The following is a 17711-nucleotide window of genomic DNA, read 5'->3' as shown; positions in this document are numbered from 1 at the left end:
TGAACTAAAATTTTGTAAAATCCCTGTGTTAAGTTGTAGCCCATATTCCAATAAATAATCTGTAAAAAGTTCAACTTCCTACCTCAAATACTTTGTGAGGAAAGATGTAATTTATAAGCGTTATTTTAACATTGCAAGTATAGGGCGTTCCGGAGCCCCTTAACACTTCTAGTTACTTAGCAGTCAGCTTTGTGGAGACGAAGGCTACCATCTATATTTGGGGGAAATTGGAATGATATCGCGGAGCGACTCGGTCGACAAGTGGTACCGTGATTTCATCTTGAGTGTCATACTAGGCCCGTTTTCCGAAATGCAGAAAAAAAAGGGTTTGGTGAGGCACTCGGGTGTGTACACTACTTGATGTCCGCACCCACTAAACTGGGGTATAGCTACATCAAACTTTCAGCTAGTAATAGCTAATACTTTGTTCAAGAGTCACAGGAGGAGGAGAAACACATGGAACATGCAGGGTGATACGGGAATATTTCAGATTACATCATGTTCAGACGTATCTAGGAGCAGATATAGACTCAGTCACCATGTAGTAGTGGTGAAGAGCAGGCTGACGTTCAAGAGATTAGTAAGGAAGAATCAATACTTAAGTGGGATACGAAAGTGCTAAGGAATGACGAGATACGCTTGAAGTTATCTAAGTCTATAGACACGGCAACGAGGAATAGCAAAGTAGGCGGTTCAGTAAGAGGCAAGGAAAGAAACGCATATGTACAAAGAAGATAACTGCGATGAAACCATGCCTAACAGAGCAAATACTTCAGTTGATCGATGAAAGGAGCAAGTACAAAAATGAGCAGGGGGATTAAGGAATACAGATATACAAGTCTACATCTACATCCACACTCCACAAGCCACCTGACGGTGTGTGTGGCGGAAGGTGCCTTGAGTACCTCTATCGGTTCACCCTTCTATTCCAGTGTTTTATTGTTCGTGGAAAGGTATGCCTGTGTGATCTCTCTCTATCCTCATGGTCTCTTCGCTAGATATACCTAGGAGGGAGTTATATACTGCTTGACTCCTCGGTGAAGGTGTGTTCTCGAAACTTCAACAAAAGCCCGTACCGAGCTTCCACTGGGGTTAATCTATCATCTCCGTAACGGTTTCGCGATTACTAAATGATCCTGTAACGAAGCGCGCTGCTCTCCGTTGGATCTTCTCTATCTCTTCTATCAACCCTATCTGGTACGGATCCCACATCGGTGAGCACTATTCAAGCAGTGGGCGAACAAGCGTACTGTAACCTACTTCCTTTGTTTTCGGACTGCATTTCCTTAGGATTCTTTCAATTAATCTCAGCCTGGCATCTGCTTTACCGACAATTTTATATGGTCATTCCATTTTAAATCACTCTTAATGCCTACTCCCAGACAATTTATGGAATTAACTGCTTCCAGTTGCTGACCTGCTATATTGTAGCTAAGTGATACAGGATCTTTCTTTCTGTGTATGCGCAGCACATTACACTTGTCTACATTGAGATTCAATTGCCACTCCCTACACCATGCGTCAATTCGTTGCAGGCCCCACTTGTATTTCAGTGCAAAAATGGTTCTGAGCACTATGGGACTTAAGATCTGAAGTCATCAGTCCCCTAGAACTTAGAACTACTTAAACCTAACTAACCTAAGGACATCACACACATCCATGCCCGAGGCAGGATTCGAACCTGCGACCGTAGCGGTCGCGCGGTTCCATACTGTAGCGCCTAGAACCGCTCAGCCACCCCGGCCGGAATTTCAGTGCAATTTTCCATTGTTACAACCTCTCGATATACTACAGCATCATCCACAAAAAGCCTCAGTGAACTTCCGATGTTATCCACAAGGTCATTTATTTATATTTTGAATAGCAACGCTCCTACGACACTTCCCTGCGGCACACCTGAAATCACTCTTACTTCGGAAGACTTCTCTCCATTGAGAATGACATGCTGCGTTCTGTTATATGGGAACTCTTCAATCCAATCACACAATTTGTCTGATAGTCCATATGCTCTTTGTTCATTAAACTGTGGCGAACTGTATCGAATGCCTTGCGGATGTCAAGAAACACGGCATCTACCTGTGAACCCGTGTCTATGGCCCTCTGAGTCTCGTGGACGAATAGCGCGAGCTGGGTTTCACACGATTGTCTTTTTCGAAACCCATGCTGATTCCTACAGAGTAGATTTCTAGTCTCCAGAAAAGTCATACTCTAACAAGTGTCCCAAAATTCTACAACTGATCGAAGTTAGATGTCTAGTTCTGCACATCTGTTCGACGTCCCTTCTTGAAAACGGGGATGACCTGTGCCCTTTTCCAATCCTTTGGAACGCTACGCTCTTCTAGAGACCTACGGTACACCGCTGCAACAAGGGGGACAAGTTCCTTCGCGTAATCTGTTTAAAATCGAACTGGTATCAGGTCCAGCGGCCTTTCCTCTTTTGAGGAATTTTAATTGTTTTTCTATCTCTTTGTCATCTGTTTCGTTATCTACCATTTTGTCATCTGTGCGACAATCTAGAGAAGGCATTACAGTGCAGTCTTCCTCTGTGAAACAGCTTTGGAAAAAGCTATTTAGTATTTCGGCCTTTAGTCTGTCATCCTCTGTTTCAGTGCCATTGTGGTCAGAGTGTGTGGACATTTTGTTTTGATCCACCTACCGCTTTGACATAAGACCAAAATTTCTTAGGATTTGCTGACAAGTCAGTACATAGAACTTTACTTTCGAACTCATTGAACGCCTCTCGCATAGCCCTTCTCGCACTAGATTTCGCTTCGCGTAATTTTTGTTTGTCTGCAAGGCTTTAGCTATGTTCATGTTCGTTGTAAAGTTCCCTTTGCTTCCGTAGCAGTTTTCTAACTCTTGTCGGTGGCTCTTTTCCGTCTCGTACGATCTTGCTTGGCACATACTCATCTAACGCATATTGTACGATGGTGTTGAACTTTGTCCACTGATCCACAATACTGCCTGTACTAGAGATAAAACTTGTGTTGAGCTGTCTAGTACTCTGAAATCTGCTTTTTGTCACTTTCGCTAAACAGAAGATCTTCCTATCTTTAATATTTCTATTTACGGCTGAAATCATCGATGCAGTAACCGCTTTATGATCTCTGATTCCATGTTATTATTTAACCGTTTCAAGTACTTCGGGTCTGTTTGTCACCAGAAGATCTGATACGTTATCGCCACGAGTCGGTTCTCTAACTGCTCAAGGCAGTTTTCAGACAATGCACTTAAGAAAATTTCACTGGATTCTTTGTCCCTGCCACCCGTTATGAACTTCTGAGTTTCCCAGTCTATGTCGTAAATTAAAATCGCCACCCAAAACTAACATCGTCGTGAAATCTACTCGAAATTTTTTCGAAATTTTCTTTCAGGTGCTCTGTCAACAGCTGCTTTGTCAGGGGGCCTATAGAGGCATCCAATTACCATGTTTGAGTCTTAACTGTGGCCTTCAACCAAACCATTCTGTGGCGTTACAGACGATTGTTGGAAATTAGGTGTACTGATAAGGCGAGGATTGAGGTTCTGCGCAGAATTTGAGAGTAAAGGAATATGTGGGGAAACACTGACAAGGAGAAGGGTCAGGATGACATGACATCTGTTAAGGCATCAGGGCATGACTCATGCTACTAGAGGGGGTTTTTGGAGGGCAAAACCAGAGGATATTGGAATACATGGAGCAAATAACCGAGGACATAGGTTGCAAGAGCTACCTTGAAATGAAGAGGTTGGCACAAGAGAGGGATTCGATTCTTGATCGGCAGCACCAAACCAGTCGGAAGACTGAGCAAAAAAGATTGCATCTTATGTAATAAGACCATGCCTTTATTTGAATCTACAATAAAACATTCTTACCATTTATATATCTGAGCAACTGAACAAATTCAGCTTTAATCTTTACTGTTGTAAGTATTTACACGTATAGAGATTAGATTGCAAACTGGCGACACAAATTAAAATATCAATCACTGCTGGAAATGCTACTTTGTTGTTTAGAACTGGTGATGAGATGCTGACGTATGAAAGAATGTCGAGTGACTCCTGGTCTTGCGGCTTAGTTTGCGAGCTGTTCCCGCGGCAGTATTGCCTACTTAGAAGTGGTCCAGTCTACGCGAGAGACCTGTGCCGCACATCCGGCGTCGGGATGAGAACGTGCGGGTTTTGAACCTTATCGTTTTTTGTAGACACGCCTCTTATCCCTCTTTGTGGTGAGAGTTTCGATCAGGCTTTCCGGTGAAGCAAAGCCCAGGAGTTTAATGTCCACTGCAGTAGGCTCGAAGCAATGCGGAACGGATGAAGCGTCGTCGATACGATAAGCCTCTGTGCGTCGGTGAAGTTCTGCAATTCTCGTTTGCTGTCTAGGCCGGAACAGGTCTCTGAAGCAGCAGTTCTGGTGGTGACTGGCGCCAACGATTTGTGTAATGAGCTGGGAGCCCGCGGCGAGCCGCATGCGCAGCCGGTAAGCTACTGAGCGACGCACTGCAGCGGCCGCTCCACGGGGACCAGCAGCCTCACTGGCCTTGGACGAGGACGTAGCACCAGAGGCTCTCGCAGCTGACGACCAGGCCCCACGTCTTCGATTGAAACCTACTGCAGAAATCTCACTTCAGTCACACTGATAACAGTATTCCAGACACCTTCCATGAATGTTTTTCCGTGTTACCAAATAAATTGCATGTTCTGATTCGTACACCGTCAAGCGATGCTAAGCGTGCTCCTTCAACTCTACTGTACACCCGGTATTTATCATACAATAGTATTCCACTACTGGCCATTAAAATTGCTACACCATGAAGACGATGTGCTACAGACGCGAAATTTAACTGACAGGAAGAAGATGCTGTGATATGCAAATGATTAGCTTTACAGAGCATTCACATAAGGTTGGCGCTGGTGGCGACACCTACAACGTGCTGACATGACGAAAGTTTCCAACCGATTTCTCATACACAAACAGCAGTTGACCGCCGTTGCCTGGTGAAACGTTGTTGTGATGCCTCGTGTAAGGATGAGAAATGCGTACCATCATGTTTCAGACTTTGATAAAGATCGGATTGTAGCCTATCGCGATTGCAGTTTATCGTATCGCGACACTGCTGCTCGCGTTGGTCGAGATCCAATAACTGTTAGAATATGGAATCGGTGGGTTCAGGAGGGTAATACGGAACGCCGTGCTGGATCCCAACGACCTCGTATCACTAGCAGCCGAAATGACATCTTATGCGCATGGCTGTAACGGATCGTGCAGCCATGTCTCGATCCCTGAGTCAACAGATGAGGACGTTTGAGAGACAACAACCGTCTGCACGAACAGTTCGACGACGTTTGCAGCAGCATGGACTATCAGCTCTGAGATCATGGCTGCTGTTACCCTTGACGCTGCATCACAGACAGGAGCGCCTGCGATGGTGTACTTAACGACGAACCTGGGTGCACGAATGGCGAAACTTAATTTTTTCGGATGAATCCAGATTCTGTTTACAGCATCAAGATGGTCGCATCTGTGTTTGGCGACATCGTGGTGAATGCACATTGGAAGCCTGTATTCGTCATTGCCATACTGGCGTATCACCCGGCGTGATGGTATCGGGTGCCGTTGGTTACACGTCTGTCACTTGTTCGCATTGACGGCACATTCAACAATGGACGTTACATTTCAGATGTGTTACTACTCGTGACTACCCTTCATTCGATCCTTGCGAAACCCTACATTTCAGCAGGATAATGCACGACCTCATGTTGCAGGTCCTGCACGGGCCTTTCTGGACACAGAAAATGTTAGACTGCTGCCCTGGCCAGCACATTCTCCAGATCTCTCACCAATTGAAAACGTCTGGTCAATGGTGGCCGAGCAACTGGCTCATCACAATACGCCAGTCACTACTCTTGAACTGTGGTATCGTGTTGAAGCTGCATGGGCAGCTTTACCTGTGCACGTCATCCAAGCTCTGACTCAATGCCGAGACGTATCAAGGCCGTTATTACGGCCAGAGGTGGTTGTTCTGGGTACTGATTTCTCTGGATATATGCACCCAAATTGCGTTAAAATGTAATCACATGTCAGTTCTAGTATAATATATGTCCAATGAATACCCGTTTATGATCTGTATTTCTTCTTGGTGTAGCAATTTTAATGGCCAGTAGTGTAACTATTTTACAATGGCACCATGACGCCGATTTCAGCTAGAATTTGCTTTATACAGGGCGATAAGGAGCAGTCTAACAAGCTTTTACAAGGTAGGATGTGCTGGAAACTGAATGAGAAATTCTATACGTTGCGCCATTTACGAGTTAATTAACATTGAAGTTAAACTGTTGTGCGCCGAAGTTTAAGTGGTCAGCCATGTACGATTAGTGTTCGTTGTCATAGCATAGACGATAGCCCCGAGACTACTCGGCCTTTGGTTCGGTCCGATTCTTACTGCCGAATCATATCCATTTTTTGGATCACTTAGTTTCCCCAACACCAAACGGACGCGTTTTTGGTGGGTTGCTTGAATTTGTGCGCAAAACGGTCCCATTCGTTAACTAGAATGCTGTAACTCAACCATTGCAACTTATCTTTATTTTTCGTCCAACCCACCTTGCAACACACACGCTTTGCAGACTTAAGAATGAACTTTCAAATTTAGATTATGGTTCCGCATCAACTGTTTAATATTTCAGAACGAATGAAAATGTGTGCTGAGCCGAGAATAACTGATTTCCCGTGGGAATCGCGCTAATTCAGCGCGAGCATAGGTGGGAATAGACGCCACATATGGAGATGTGTCGCCCTGGCAACGAGCTCAGAGCGGAAGTGGTAAGGCGACCGGTCACGCCAAGCGCGAAACCTGGGTTTTGGTCCCGGTCTGGCAAAGATTCAAACTTGTTCTAAAATATGCTACAGCTGATTTGAAAGTTAATGTTCTATTTAGCTGAAGAGCACTTTCATCTCACTGAATTGTTTTAACTGCAGATTAAAAGGTTCAGCTGTGAAACGATGGCACAAATTTTATTCATCATGCAGTAACGAAATGCTATCATAGATTAGAACTCTTACATCAGGAACCAATTGCTACCTTATAATACGGCAGCTGTATTTTTACGCTTTATTAGAGTGATTTAGAGGTGATGGCTAACTCCATTTTGTTTCAGAAGAAACTTGAAACGTTTAGTTAGTAATCTTAAAGCGCTTGAGATTATGTCTTGCCAACGAGGGCTTGTTAAATCTAAAAACATTTTTCTAGCAGATACTGAAATACCTTACGTCTTAGGACGAGGCACTAATAAGAAGTCTAAAGTGAAATCTTCGTTGAACGCAATCTTTATCCGTTAGTGAAATATACGAAAGTTCACTTTGTCACTCCAGCACAAGAAATGAATCTAAAAACTATTTTCAAGACAATCTTTATTCCGGTGTATCAGTCTAAGTGCATGTTATTTTGATACCGCAGATATACACACCAAATGAGAAATTTTAGCCTTCTAGGCACTGAAATTGGGATGGTAGATACTTTTAACCCATCACAGCAAAGGGCATCAGTTAATAGCATACGCTTATATCCTTGCTTGTTACAAATTCGTTTTTCGAGAAATCTCGTGACACTTCTCTGTAGCTTACAAGGGGGCCCGCACCAACTTCCTACACGATTCGGAGTAAGTGTGTGTACGACACTGGGGCTTCATCATACGTAAGCAGGGAGACGCAGATGCACTATTTTCGGAAAAAGTAAATATTTTAGGCGTGCTTATAAACTTTCCATGGTCGCTAGTATTCAAGACATGCGGAGCCAAGCGAGGAGCCCTTCGTATCAAACGCTAGGTCCCTGGACCTGATCTCTTTACTGGTCGTTTTCATTCAGACAATTCTCTTACGACTGGGCGAAGAGGACAACTTTCCTTAGGAGATTGAAAACTGAAGTATACACGAAAACTTCATCTACTCAGTTTAGTAATATCTATATTTGGAGCTAGTATAGCGTGTAGTGTACGTAGCGTTCCACGAATTTACGATAATGATCGTAGAAACTTACGAAATAATTATTGCGACAGTACATTTAGTGAACAGAATTTTTGCATAGGCATTTTGTAACTTCTTTATTGCAAAACTTTATACTCATGAACGGTTCTTCCTGAATCTCGCGGCATACCACGCATATTTAAGCACGTTATCTAATATTGATAAATGGTACACCATTGAGGGAAATTATGAAGTTTCTAGATTTTAACTTACGTTTTATCATGCACGCGCAATTTCGTAGTATTTTTAAAGTTCTTCAGCTGCCTGTAGAAATAAATGTCGTAAGACTGCACAAGTCGAGTACATTTTGGAAGAATTACTTATAGTGCATGTGGACAGACTATCTGAATAGTGAAGAGTTCATGTGGGAATGAAGAATGATACTGTACCGTCAGCGAGATTCTGTCCAACCAAACTCTTCGTTCGGAAGGTCGCTTTATTGGCCCTATATCTAGTGCGATTCGTTCGCTAGCTGATGTGTCCTGTGCTGAAATTTGCTGAAAATTCTAGCCTCCGTGGTCATTTCGGTTCTTTGAAAGAACATACGATGATATGTTTCTGTAGCAGAGCCGGCCAAGGCTTGCCGAACTGTGTGCACGCTGCGGCCCTGCTTCTTTGTGCTTTTTGTCTGTCCTGCCTGGAAGTACCTCTTACAGCGAGACAGTTCATCGAATACTGCGGTGTGCCATTTTTCCACAAGCCTTTAGAAAAGAATGGGAACGACAGAAGGAAGGTGGCTTAAGAATTCTCAGCATTATGCAATAGCATAAGCGACGGCTATCATAAGTTTGCATTGAAACGAGATTGCAATAAAAATGCTGAAAGGATTTAAATAGGTAGTTAGCAATGAGAGCAAAACATTACTACGATCAATAGATGGGATTCATTGTTCTGTCCATCAAGAATTACTTTGTGTTAAATTTACGGGTGTGGAGCACATGAAACAGGTAGTATGGATAATAAAATTTCTGATATCGCAAGCATTACTCTGCTGTTAGGAGCAACAGTTTTCGATAAAACTGAAGAGTATGGAGATTTATTGCAAAGTTGGTTAAGTCAAGAGGCAGGCCTGGAACGACTTTTGGATTTAAGTAGTTAATCAATTAAGGGAGGAAAAGAGTGCAGGAACGAAAATTAGATCATCCGGAATGGGTTGTAGACTTTTTTATTGAACTTCAGTACAGTGAGCACTGTAAGACAATGGAGGGAGACAAAACTCATTTAATGGTGATGCATTTACAAAGAAAATTGCGTTGTAGAAGGGGCATTCTGACAGTCTAGTTCCCCAGGCCCACTACCGTTAAAGTAAACACTAGACCTTTAGAAATCATGGCGGTCTTGAAAGAACCAAGTTTCATGGACGGTTTGACGACACTGCCAATCTTAGCTCTATTGTAAAACTTTTTCGAGCTCTGTTTTCGAAAGCGCCCTTGTGCATGTGTAGATGGGACTGATCCGTAAGGTAATTCTATTTTTAAAGAGGAATCTATTTAAACTTTCGAGGACGTCTACATTGCTTTCCTCAGGTAGTTTCCACGTCTCCATAATGACGCTGTAGAAGTGCTACTATATTTCGACAAACACGTCTCTGAAAGACGTAAGTATAAAAATAAGTCACGATTACGTGGCAACTTTAGTGAAAAAAATCTGCGTCTGCATACCGAGTTTGTACCACATGAGTGTTCATCACACCAAAAATAAATACTGAAATTTCTCGATGTTGCTGTGAAATGTGGAATGTAAAACGAAGTACTACTGCGTTGCCATTTAAATGCGGCGCGATAGTTTCGCTTTGCGTGGTTGTGGGTGATGTGTGCCAGCCACAACCACAACCACAGCCAGGCTATAGCACTCTTGCCAGAACACTGTCCGCCGAATTGATAGCTAACCACGGTCCGCAGGAATTTCTGGAGTATCATAAGCAGTACGTTGCATGTAAGTAGTTCAGCGTCGCGCAGCTGTACGCACCTCTCGGGCGACCGCCTCTACGACGCGGACCGGGCCTCGCTGCGCCCCCGGCAGCACGACGGTGCGTGGAGGAGTTGGTGGAGACACTGGCGGAGGCGGGGGTGTAGTCGACATCCAGGGCATGTCCGGGCTGTAGACGTGGCCATAGGGGTGCACGCTGGAGTGCGAGTGGTGGGCATGAGGCGAGTGCCGCAGCCCCTCGAACGGTTTGGCTGCAACATAGGAATCCACTAGTTAACATCTGCGCGTAGACACTGACTGCCACGGCAGTGGTCACATGTTAGCAAACAATCGTTTTCATAATATTTCATTCTGGATTTTGCATTGTTTAAGAATTGGCAAGTTGTGTTATTACATTACAGTCGTGCTATGTATCACTTCGGCAAGCAGTCTCCATCTTCAGATGTGATACAGCCACTAAGATCTTTGTACAGGATAAATATAGTGAAGCATTTCGAACATTATGAACTCAGCCCGAGTGTTTACCATGTCACGGTGTGATCTACATCCATAGATCTATTACTACTACGATAGCTTTCTTATTGCGTTATTTCATTGTTTGCCAGGCGGGACTTTTGGAGAAAGTGGCAGCCAGTCAACTGAAGGCAAGCTTTTGTATAACTCAAGTGTTCACAGTGGTCGCTATAGACAATGTGTTACTCTCCACCTACCTCGATACCTCTACAGTTTCCATAGAGAGTTTTGTTTTAATTTAAGGCCCAGATGAAAATACCTACACTGATAAGCGTAAACATTAGGAGCACTGCCCACCGCGAAGCCTGTAAGCTCGGCAGACACGGACGGGGGGAGGGGGGGGGTGGGGGGGGGGGGGCGCGGTATCACCCCAGCGAAGATATGGGCTGCAAATGAGGAAAGCCATTGACAAAGAGCGAATTATGTTCACGCAATACTGTCTTGAGCTCCTACTGGAGGTAGGACAGCAAAATTATCACTAGGCGCTAAATGGTTTTATGTCCACGACTCGTCTTAGAACCTAGGGGTCGAAGGCTTGTCTGCCGTATGGTGATCTGTCATCTTTCCCCAAAAGATAACAATCTTACTGCAAGAACAAGTGTTTTTGAGTACTTCGTTAAACATTGATCTCTGCACTAGACCACTCCTATATGCGTACGGGGCCGTCGGTATTCAACCACTGAACGGTGGAAACTTGTCTGCTCTTAGGGTGTATCATCTTTTTGCTACACTAGATCGATGGCCTTCTCCATAAGAAAGGCCACCCGCAAGGTGAACGGCGGCTCGAAACGTGCAGCGCGGCACGGACGCACAGTGGTGAAGTAATATTGTGCTACACGATATTCTCTTGCGCGTGTCTTATGACAGTAATCGAGGACACGCTGACAGCTGCTAACCATCTGCATCTCTTCATGCGTTCCCCGGCGGTCTTTACGTCTTTCGCCAGTATAGTTGTCCGCGTCTCAGTCAGAACAGCCGCAGTGGTTTGAGTAGCATCAGTGAACTGATGTCTTGGCTACTAAATTTGCATGATGTAAATCATGTGGACCACATCTGGGTCGCTATGAGTGCCATCATCGCGTAAGTAAATCCGCGGCCCCGTTAAGTACATGACCTGCGCGTCGACATTAAATGCCACGTACTTCCACAAATGTACCAACATTGTGGGATTCCTGTTATACAGAAGTAGGTGATGCGTTTCGTCCCGAAGATAGACAAGCTATTAAGCCGGTAATCATACTTTTTGGCTTATCGGTGTACATGTTTTCACTCAATTTTAGTTTAGACGCTGTAATGGAGTATACTTCGACTGCCCCTAAGTAGTTTCATCTATTGAGTTAAGCCAATGCTTGTATAGGGTGTGTATTGTGTATTGAACCCGGGACCTAGAAACGACGGGGGAGGCTTCGTCCTGCCGCATCCTTCAGCGGTTCACAACCCCATACCAGGCCACAGCAGTCCACTTACCTCACCACCGTCCCACACCGAACCCACGGTTATTGGGCCGTTAGGCCCCCAGTGGAAACCTCCGGGAACGTCTGATACCAGCTGAGTTGGGTTGTGGTGGAGGAGACCAGACAGCGAGTTCAGCATTCTCTTCGTATTAGGGAAGGAAGTCGGCCGTGCCCAGTCAAAGGAACCATCCCAACATTTGCCTGGAGCGATTTAGGGACATCACGGAAAACCTACATCAGGACGGCCGGACGCCGGATTGAATCGTCGTCCTCCCGAATGCGAGTCCAGCGTGCTAACCACTTCGCCACCTCGCTGGGTCTTACCAGACGAGTGTAACCCCAGTGTTTGGATGGTAGAGTAATTATGTACGCCTACGTGGAGACGGTGTTTGCGCAATCGCCGACAGTGTTCCTGAGGCGGAGTTAGGGGGAACCAGCCCGCATTCGCAGAGGCAGATGGGAAACCGCCTTAAATACCACCCACAGGCTGGACGGAACACTGGACCTCGACAACACTAACCGCCGGGTGGAGTCGTGCCCGGGACCGACACATCTTTCCGCTCTGGAAGTCGCGTTAGACCGTGCGGCTAGCCGGCCGGGCAGCCGATGGTTGGTGGCAGTGGTAATACTCCGATTCATTTGCATTTGGTGAGAGCGAAACAATCTAAAGCTAACATGAATATGGCCCCATGTGCTTAGTAAAAAAATTCCATGATACTGCGTGGCTAGGATTGTGTGATTACTTTAAATACGTGTTACTACAGAATGTGCTATTGTAATGGATGAAAAATCGCCATGTGAAAAGTAAGCTCTATTAAACAGGCATCCCTTTTCCTCACAGTTGGAAATCTGAACTTTGGGGGGGGGGGGGGGGGGGGGTCAACGTATCGTCACTTTCAGCAATTACCGAGCACACCGGTCTTTACAGACATCCTCTGTTTTTGTTAATAAATTTTCAGTTTGTGACTGTTGCAAGTGACCTTCAGGGCGTTTTTGTTTACAGTACACAAACGCCCTGATGGTCACTCTGAACGGTGAGCGAAACTGTAGTTTTAAATATTGGCAATGCGGTCACAAACCCAGTAGAATTTTATCGATTTGGACAATGGCCGCGGAAGCCCACGTTTAAATCCGTCTTGCATAGAAACGGGAGACGCTGGAGTCCACGAACACATTCGGAAATCACGCCATATCAATGGAACTGGATTAAGATTCTCATGTTAAAAATATCTTACTATAGAATTTCAGCGATTCGTTAAATTTTAGAGAAAATGTTTTGTGCTGCCTTAACATTTGAGCAATCTGCCCACCTGAAGATAAGAGAAGTCTTCAGAATCTGCGATGGCAAGGAACAGCACTACGTTTTAAAAATGTTTAGCGGTTGGTAGCCGTTCTAAAAACGGATTTTACCACACCAATACGGATTTAGCAAAATGACGGATTCACGGAATGATTGAAAATCTGTCTTGCTGTAGATGGAGGATCGCTACGAGAAGTAAATCTCAATATTCTTATTCTCTTAATTTAGCGGAAGATGAAATCTTCCTTCCACGGCGAATAGACGATTATTTCGATCCTGTTGAGAACTTGGATAAAGTTTCTACCTACGATTAGACTAGAATTTCATACTTCAGCGAAATCGCAAACTTACCCGTCTCTTCACTAACTGCCGAAAGGAAAAACAGAATGACGTTTAAAGGCACTTTTAAGCATTCGATCACGAAGGTCACGATGTACGAGATGAGAAGTAGGAAGAACACGATGACGCGACCAATCGTGAAGGACAGGACGAAGTCTGGCAGAGCTTTGTATACCTGAAACAGCAACGACTTCAATTAGGGGAGTTAAAAATCAGTATACATGTTTCGTGGATCGTATTCCAACAAGTCACTACAAATAAGGTTTAGTAGGTTTACAAATAAACAGCTTTATCTCCACGGCTGCATAACAGGACCTTTCTCAATCTGATCTACATTAAAAGTCAAATTTAATTCACTCACGTCCGTACTATCCCTCCAGAAATTCATTGAACATAAAGTTGAGATGCGTATTTTTAAATTTCTTCTACTAGCCTATTCAATTCTCAACGGATGTCTATTATGGGTGCTATGGGATTTCACTAGTTTTAGCCAGTTTAGTATTTTAAACCGTTTGTTTGGTGTTGCGCACGTTGAATGGTGTGAAGTATTTTAAATATTGGCAAAGCGCTTATGACAAATGTTACCATAATCCAAAGAAACGTTCAATATCGTGCCGACTGTTTTAATGTCATGTTCATGAACGATTGATAATTGATTCGTCGCTGCTTGAATCTTCGACCTGATGTCATTTTTCTGTAAGTGTGAGCTGCTTTGTCTCAATATCGAATATTTCATTGAAGTAACCTTATCACTCTGAGTTACCTTGCAAATCGACTCCATTATAACCTTTTTTTGTCTTCACGCTTTTGTATGGAAGCGTGGACGATCGCTAGGCATTCTCATATGATCGTAATTCCAGAATCTTTAAATACGAAACTGCTTATTAGTAGCTTTGCAAGTCCGCCGTTTTTATATGCGGCAGTTTCTTTACTCATGTCGACGCAGTCTTAATCCACCCACATAGATGGTGGTAAGTATCCCGGACCGAACTCAAATAGCAGAAGATTAATACTCAAAGGGGCAATTATCAGCATACGCCCTACAAAGAAACAAGTTCTTTTCAAAGACCTAAACAGGCCAAGATACTTTACTATTTAATAACAATCTTTATCAATTTAAACAAAAACTTGTTTAGCATTAAACTAAAGCTATTTTAGTTATTTGTGCATTTGACTCGTGGAATGAGTCAGTTTAACTGCTTACTTCTCTCCCTTTTGTATGAAGAGTAAAGTTATGTTGTGTATGGAGGATGTTAGTTTTGCTCTGTTATGACTATTTTCAGACTGTAGCTGGTTATATGTAACCAACTTCGTACTAGTTAATGGATCTTAAGGTTATTTTTGAATGGCAGGCTACTTGAAGTTCGAGAACGGACACTAGAACTTATTCTGACGGGTTAAGCAATGACTATTGCTCCTGCAGGTGGAATTTCCTCAAGAAATTGACAAGAACTAAGCATGAAAAAATAAGCATATTTTCTGATGCCTTCATCTAAAAGAAAGTGTAACACCCCACCTGTCACTTATCTGGTTTTGGTGTGTGTTCACCCCAAGTAATTGACTAACAGATCAACATAGTGTGAAACTGCCGCAGTGTCGGCTAACGCAAAGAAAATAATAAGGCCCTGTGACTCCTGATTGAACTGCAGTGGCAGTGTTGACATTAATTGATTCAGAATTCATCCATTTTAATTAAAAAGAGGGTGCACATTGATGTTATATTCAGCTATTTAACACCAGATGCAAATGTTGAATATTAAATTAAGACAGTAACTTGGGATCTCAACTACTTGATTAAAAACAGATGCAGTCGATTAGCACAGATTTATTTTAACTCATGCGGCTGTTCTTCAATCATCACATTACACGACTCTCCTAACAGGCAGAGGTAATAAATTGCGTTTGCGTGGAGTAAAGCGGGATAGATCAGAAGTAATTCCTATCGACTGATCCAGGCATAATGCGAAGTGCCAGAAGAATTCTACAATACGCAGCCCATGAAACTCTCGTGGAAACTTCACGGACGTGATCAAACTAATTAATCAGTGGCCGGAGCGGGAGCAATATCACCGAATTCAGCGTGGTGGAGCATCGTCGTTGTGCAGACATCGGCCGACCTCGTGGTGCTGCAAGGCTGCGCTCGTCTATTCACTTCTAGCTATCTTGCTCAATAGATAGCTGAACGAAAACTTTCCATCTCCAAGCTCAATCGTTCCGTTTTCTAAGTCCTAAACTGCAGAGATGTTCACTCAGGCAACCTGATTAAAGAACACCACATCCGCACTCTAGGCAAGCTGGGAACAGAATACCTATGGAGACTTCTCACAGTCCGCTCTTCGCCTCGGTTTCTCCTCCAGCAAAATCACTTACGCCAATTGCAGCTCAAGTCACGTTAATTATGCGTCGCTTCCAAGCGCCGACCAGTGCCTGCTCTGGGAAGTGAACAAATTCCCACAAAATTTCCCTTCCTCTCAACTTCTATTTAGCTCTTCCCAGGCCACCCTTCAAGGTTAGCATATGCACAAAACATCAATTCCTCCAGAATTCTGACTCCCAGGAGAGTACTTCAAATTCCTCGGTCATACATTCGCATCGGAGGCCGGTGTATTTCATTCTGTCGCTCTTCACCTGAAGTACTTCAGACTGTGGACCGTGAATTGAGTGTGAAGTTGCTACAGTCACAGACACGCATATTTTGGCCTCTGTTGACTGCTCCATCATAGCTTTGCGCGGCTTTCTCGCATGTTTCACTGAAAACGGGGCAGACATTTATAAACAGGCATACAAGTTCTCCGGCTGCTTCCCGGTACACCAGCATGGTGTCAACCACCCCCTCACCGTCACTCATCTTAAGGTAGCTGGAGGCTGCGCCCCATTACCACTTTCTCAGAGATCTAGCCGCTCCCAGCCGCGCGCCGCTACCCGGCCGCGGTCTACTGTAATACTTCGCTGGGATAGACTAGCCTCCAGTAAATCGACTCGTTTCCACAAAGTTTTCATGTCGTGTGAATTACTTTACATCACCCGACATTAATTATTCCAATACGTCCATACTATACCCTCTACAAGATGCACTGTGCCTTGTCAGTCATTTTTGTTCAGCCCTACTGTTCGCTCAACGTGAGTTAGGTGATCTTTAATGACTTCATGTAAGGGGCATAGTTCTTGCCCTCTTACAAAAGATGAGCGTTTAAATGCAGAATATTGAACTTGTGAAGTGACCCACTTACTGTAGATCTAAAGGTAGTGTTTCTCAAGTAGAATGATTTGAGTTGCACAGACAAACGGGTTATTCAAATCTGTCCGCGAATCTCAAACCAGCTTACTGCATGCCAATTTTATCGGCAGCGTAGCTCGGTCGTTCGTTTTGTTGTACTTACGTCAGCTGCGGGCCACATAATAGCAGGAAACCATTCGATTAGAGAGGCCAGGAGGTGGTGGAGAACCCGATCCGTGACGACTATGGGGATGTAGCAGAGTATGATGAGCGGCCACGAGAAGAGGAGCACCAGCTGCAAGGAGAGTTCCACCAGCTGCAGGCCGAGCCGCAGCGAGGTGTGCACGTGCTTGAGGCTGTGGTAGGACCTGCGCACGCGCCGACGCACGTCTGCGAACACCGGCACCGTACGCAGCAGCGAGTACGTCTCCATGGTGGCCACTCGTTACGGAAGTACCTGCAACAGCAGCGTGCTGTACCAGTCCTGTAAGTTGATTTCTTTAAGCGGAATGCTCCATTTCAAGCAGCACAGCAACCGAATTGATTCCGTTATTCTAGCTTTCCGAAAAAGCTAGCGACATATTAGCCACCGCAGACTTGAGTAAAGTACGTGCATACGGAATAGGCTTTCAGATACGTGACTGGTTCGAAGACTTAAGGGGAGCTGGAACGCCCTATCGCGACATTGTTGAATTTACTGCCTTGACTTCCCTGTATTTCAAGAACCACTAGCCATTGACATGAAACTTACATGACATTAAAATGTTCAGAGTCTACTGAACTACAATTGCATTTCAGCCACTGCTTTCGGAACTACACTAATTCCATGGTTAAAATTTTGTATACTCTTTGTACGTTATCCTAACTAATTTTACATAGCATTACGCTTTTTTAGTTCAGTAGACTCAGGATCTGTACGTTATTACTCCCTGAAAATTTGAAAATGCAACAGAAAAT

General features: G+C 44.2%; 1 protein-coding gene across 1 annotated transcript; it reads right to left on the bottom strand.

The window, feature by feature from the left end:
* Window positions 1–3927: 3927 nt before the first annotated feature.
* LOC126416738 (uncharacterized) lies at window positions 3928–17044 on the bottom strand. The gene is made up of 4 exons (XM_050084570.1): window positions 16918–17044; window positions 13550–13712; window positions 9971–10182; window positions 3928–4587 (listed from the first exon to the last, which is right to left on the bottom strand). Exons 1-4 carry the CDS (start codon window positions 16933–16935, stop codon window positions 4465–4467), a joined length of 516 nt encoding a protein of 171 aa, XP_049940527.1. The 5' UTR covers window positions 16936–17044; the 3' UTR covers window positions 3928–4464.
* Between the last annotated feature and the right edge of the window lie 667 nt (window positions 17045–17711).

This window comes from Schistocerca serialis, chromosome 8 (genome assembly GCF_023864345.2).
Source record: "Schistocerca serialis cubense isolate TAMUIC-IGC-003099 chromosome 8, iqSchSeri2.2, whole genome shotgun sequence".
NCBI classification, from domain to species: Eukaryota; Metazoa; Arthropoda; class Insecta; order Orthoptera; family Acrididae; genus Schistocerca; species Schistocerca serialis.
The sequence above is the reverse complement of the archived record's forward strand: the minus strand, read 5'-3'. Positions and strand labels throughout refer to the sequence as shown.

Bases quoted from the DNA above. Each gene is read 5' to 3' on its own strand.
- LOC126416738 (XM_050084570.1), bottom strand. The intron at 10,183-13,549 runs GTAAGTTTGCGA...CCTATGTTGCAG, and splicing joins GGCAGTTAGTGAAGAGACGG to CCAAACCGTTCGAGGGGCTG. The intron at 4,588-9,970 runs GTGCGTACAGCT...TTTCTGCAGTAG, and splicing joins TAGAGGCGGTCGCCCGAGAG to GTTTCAATCGAAGACGTGGG.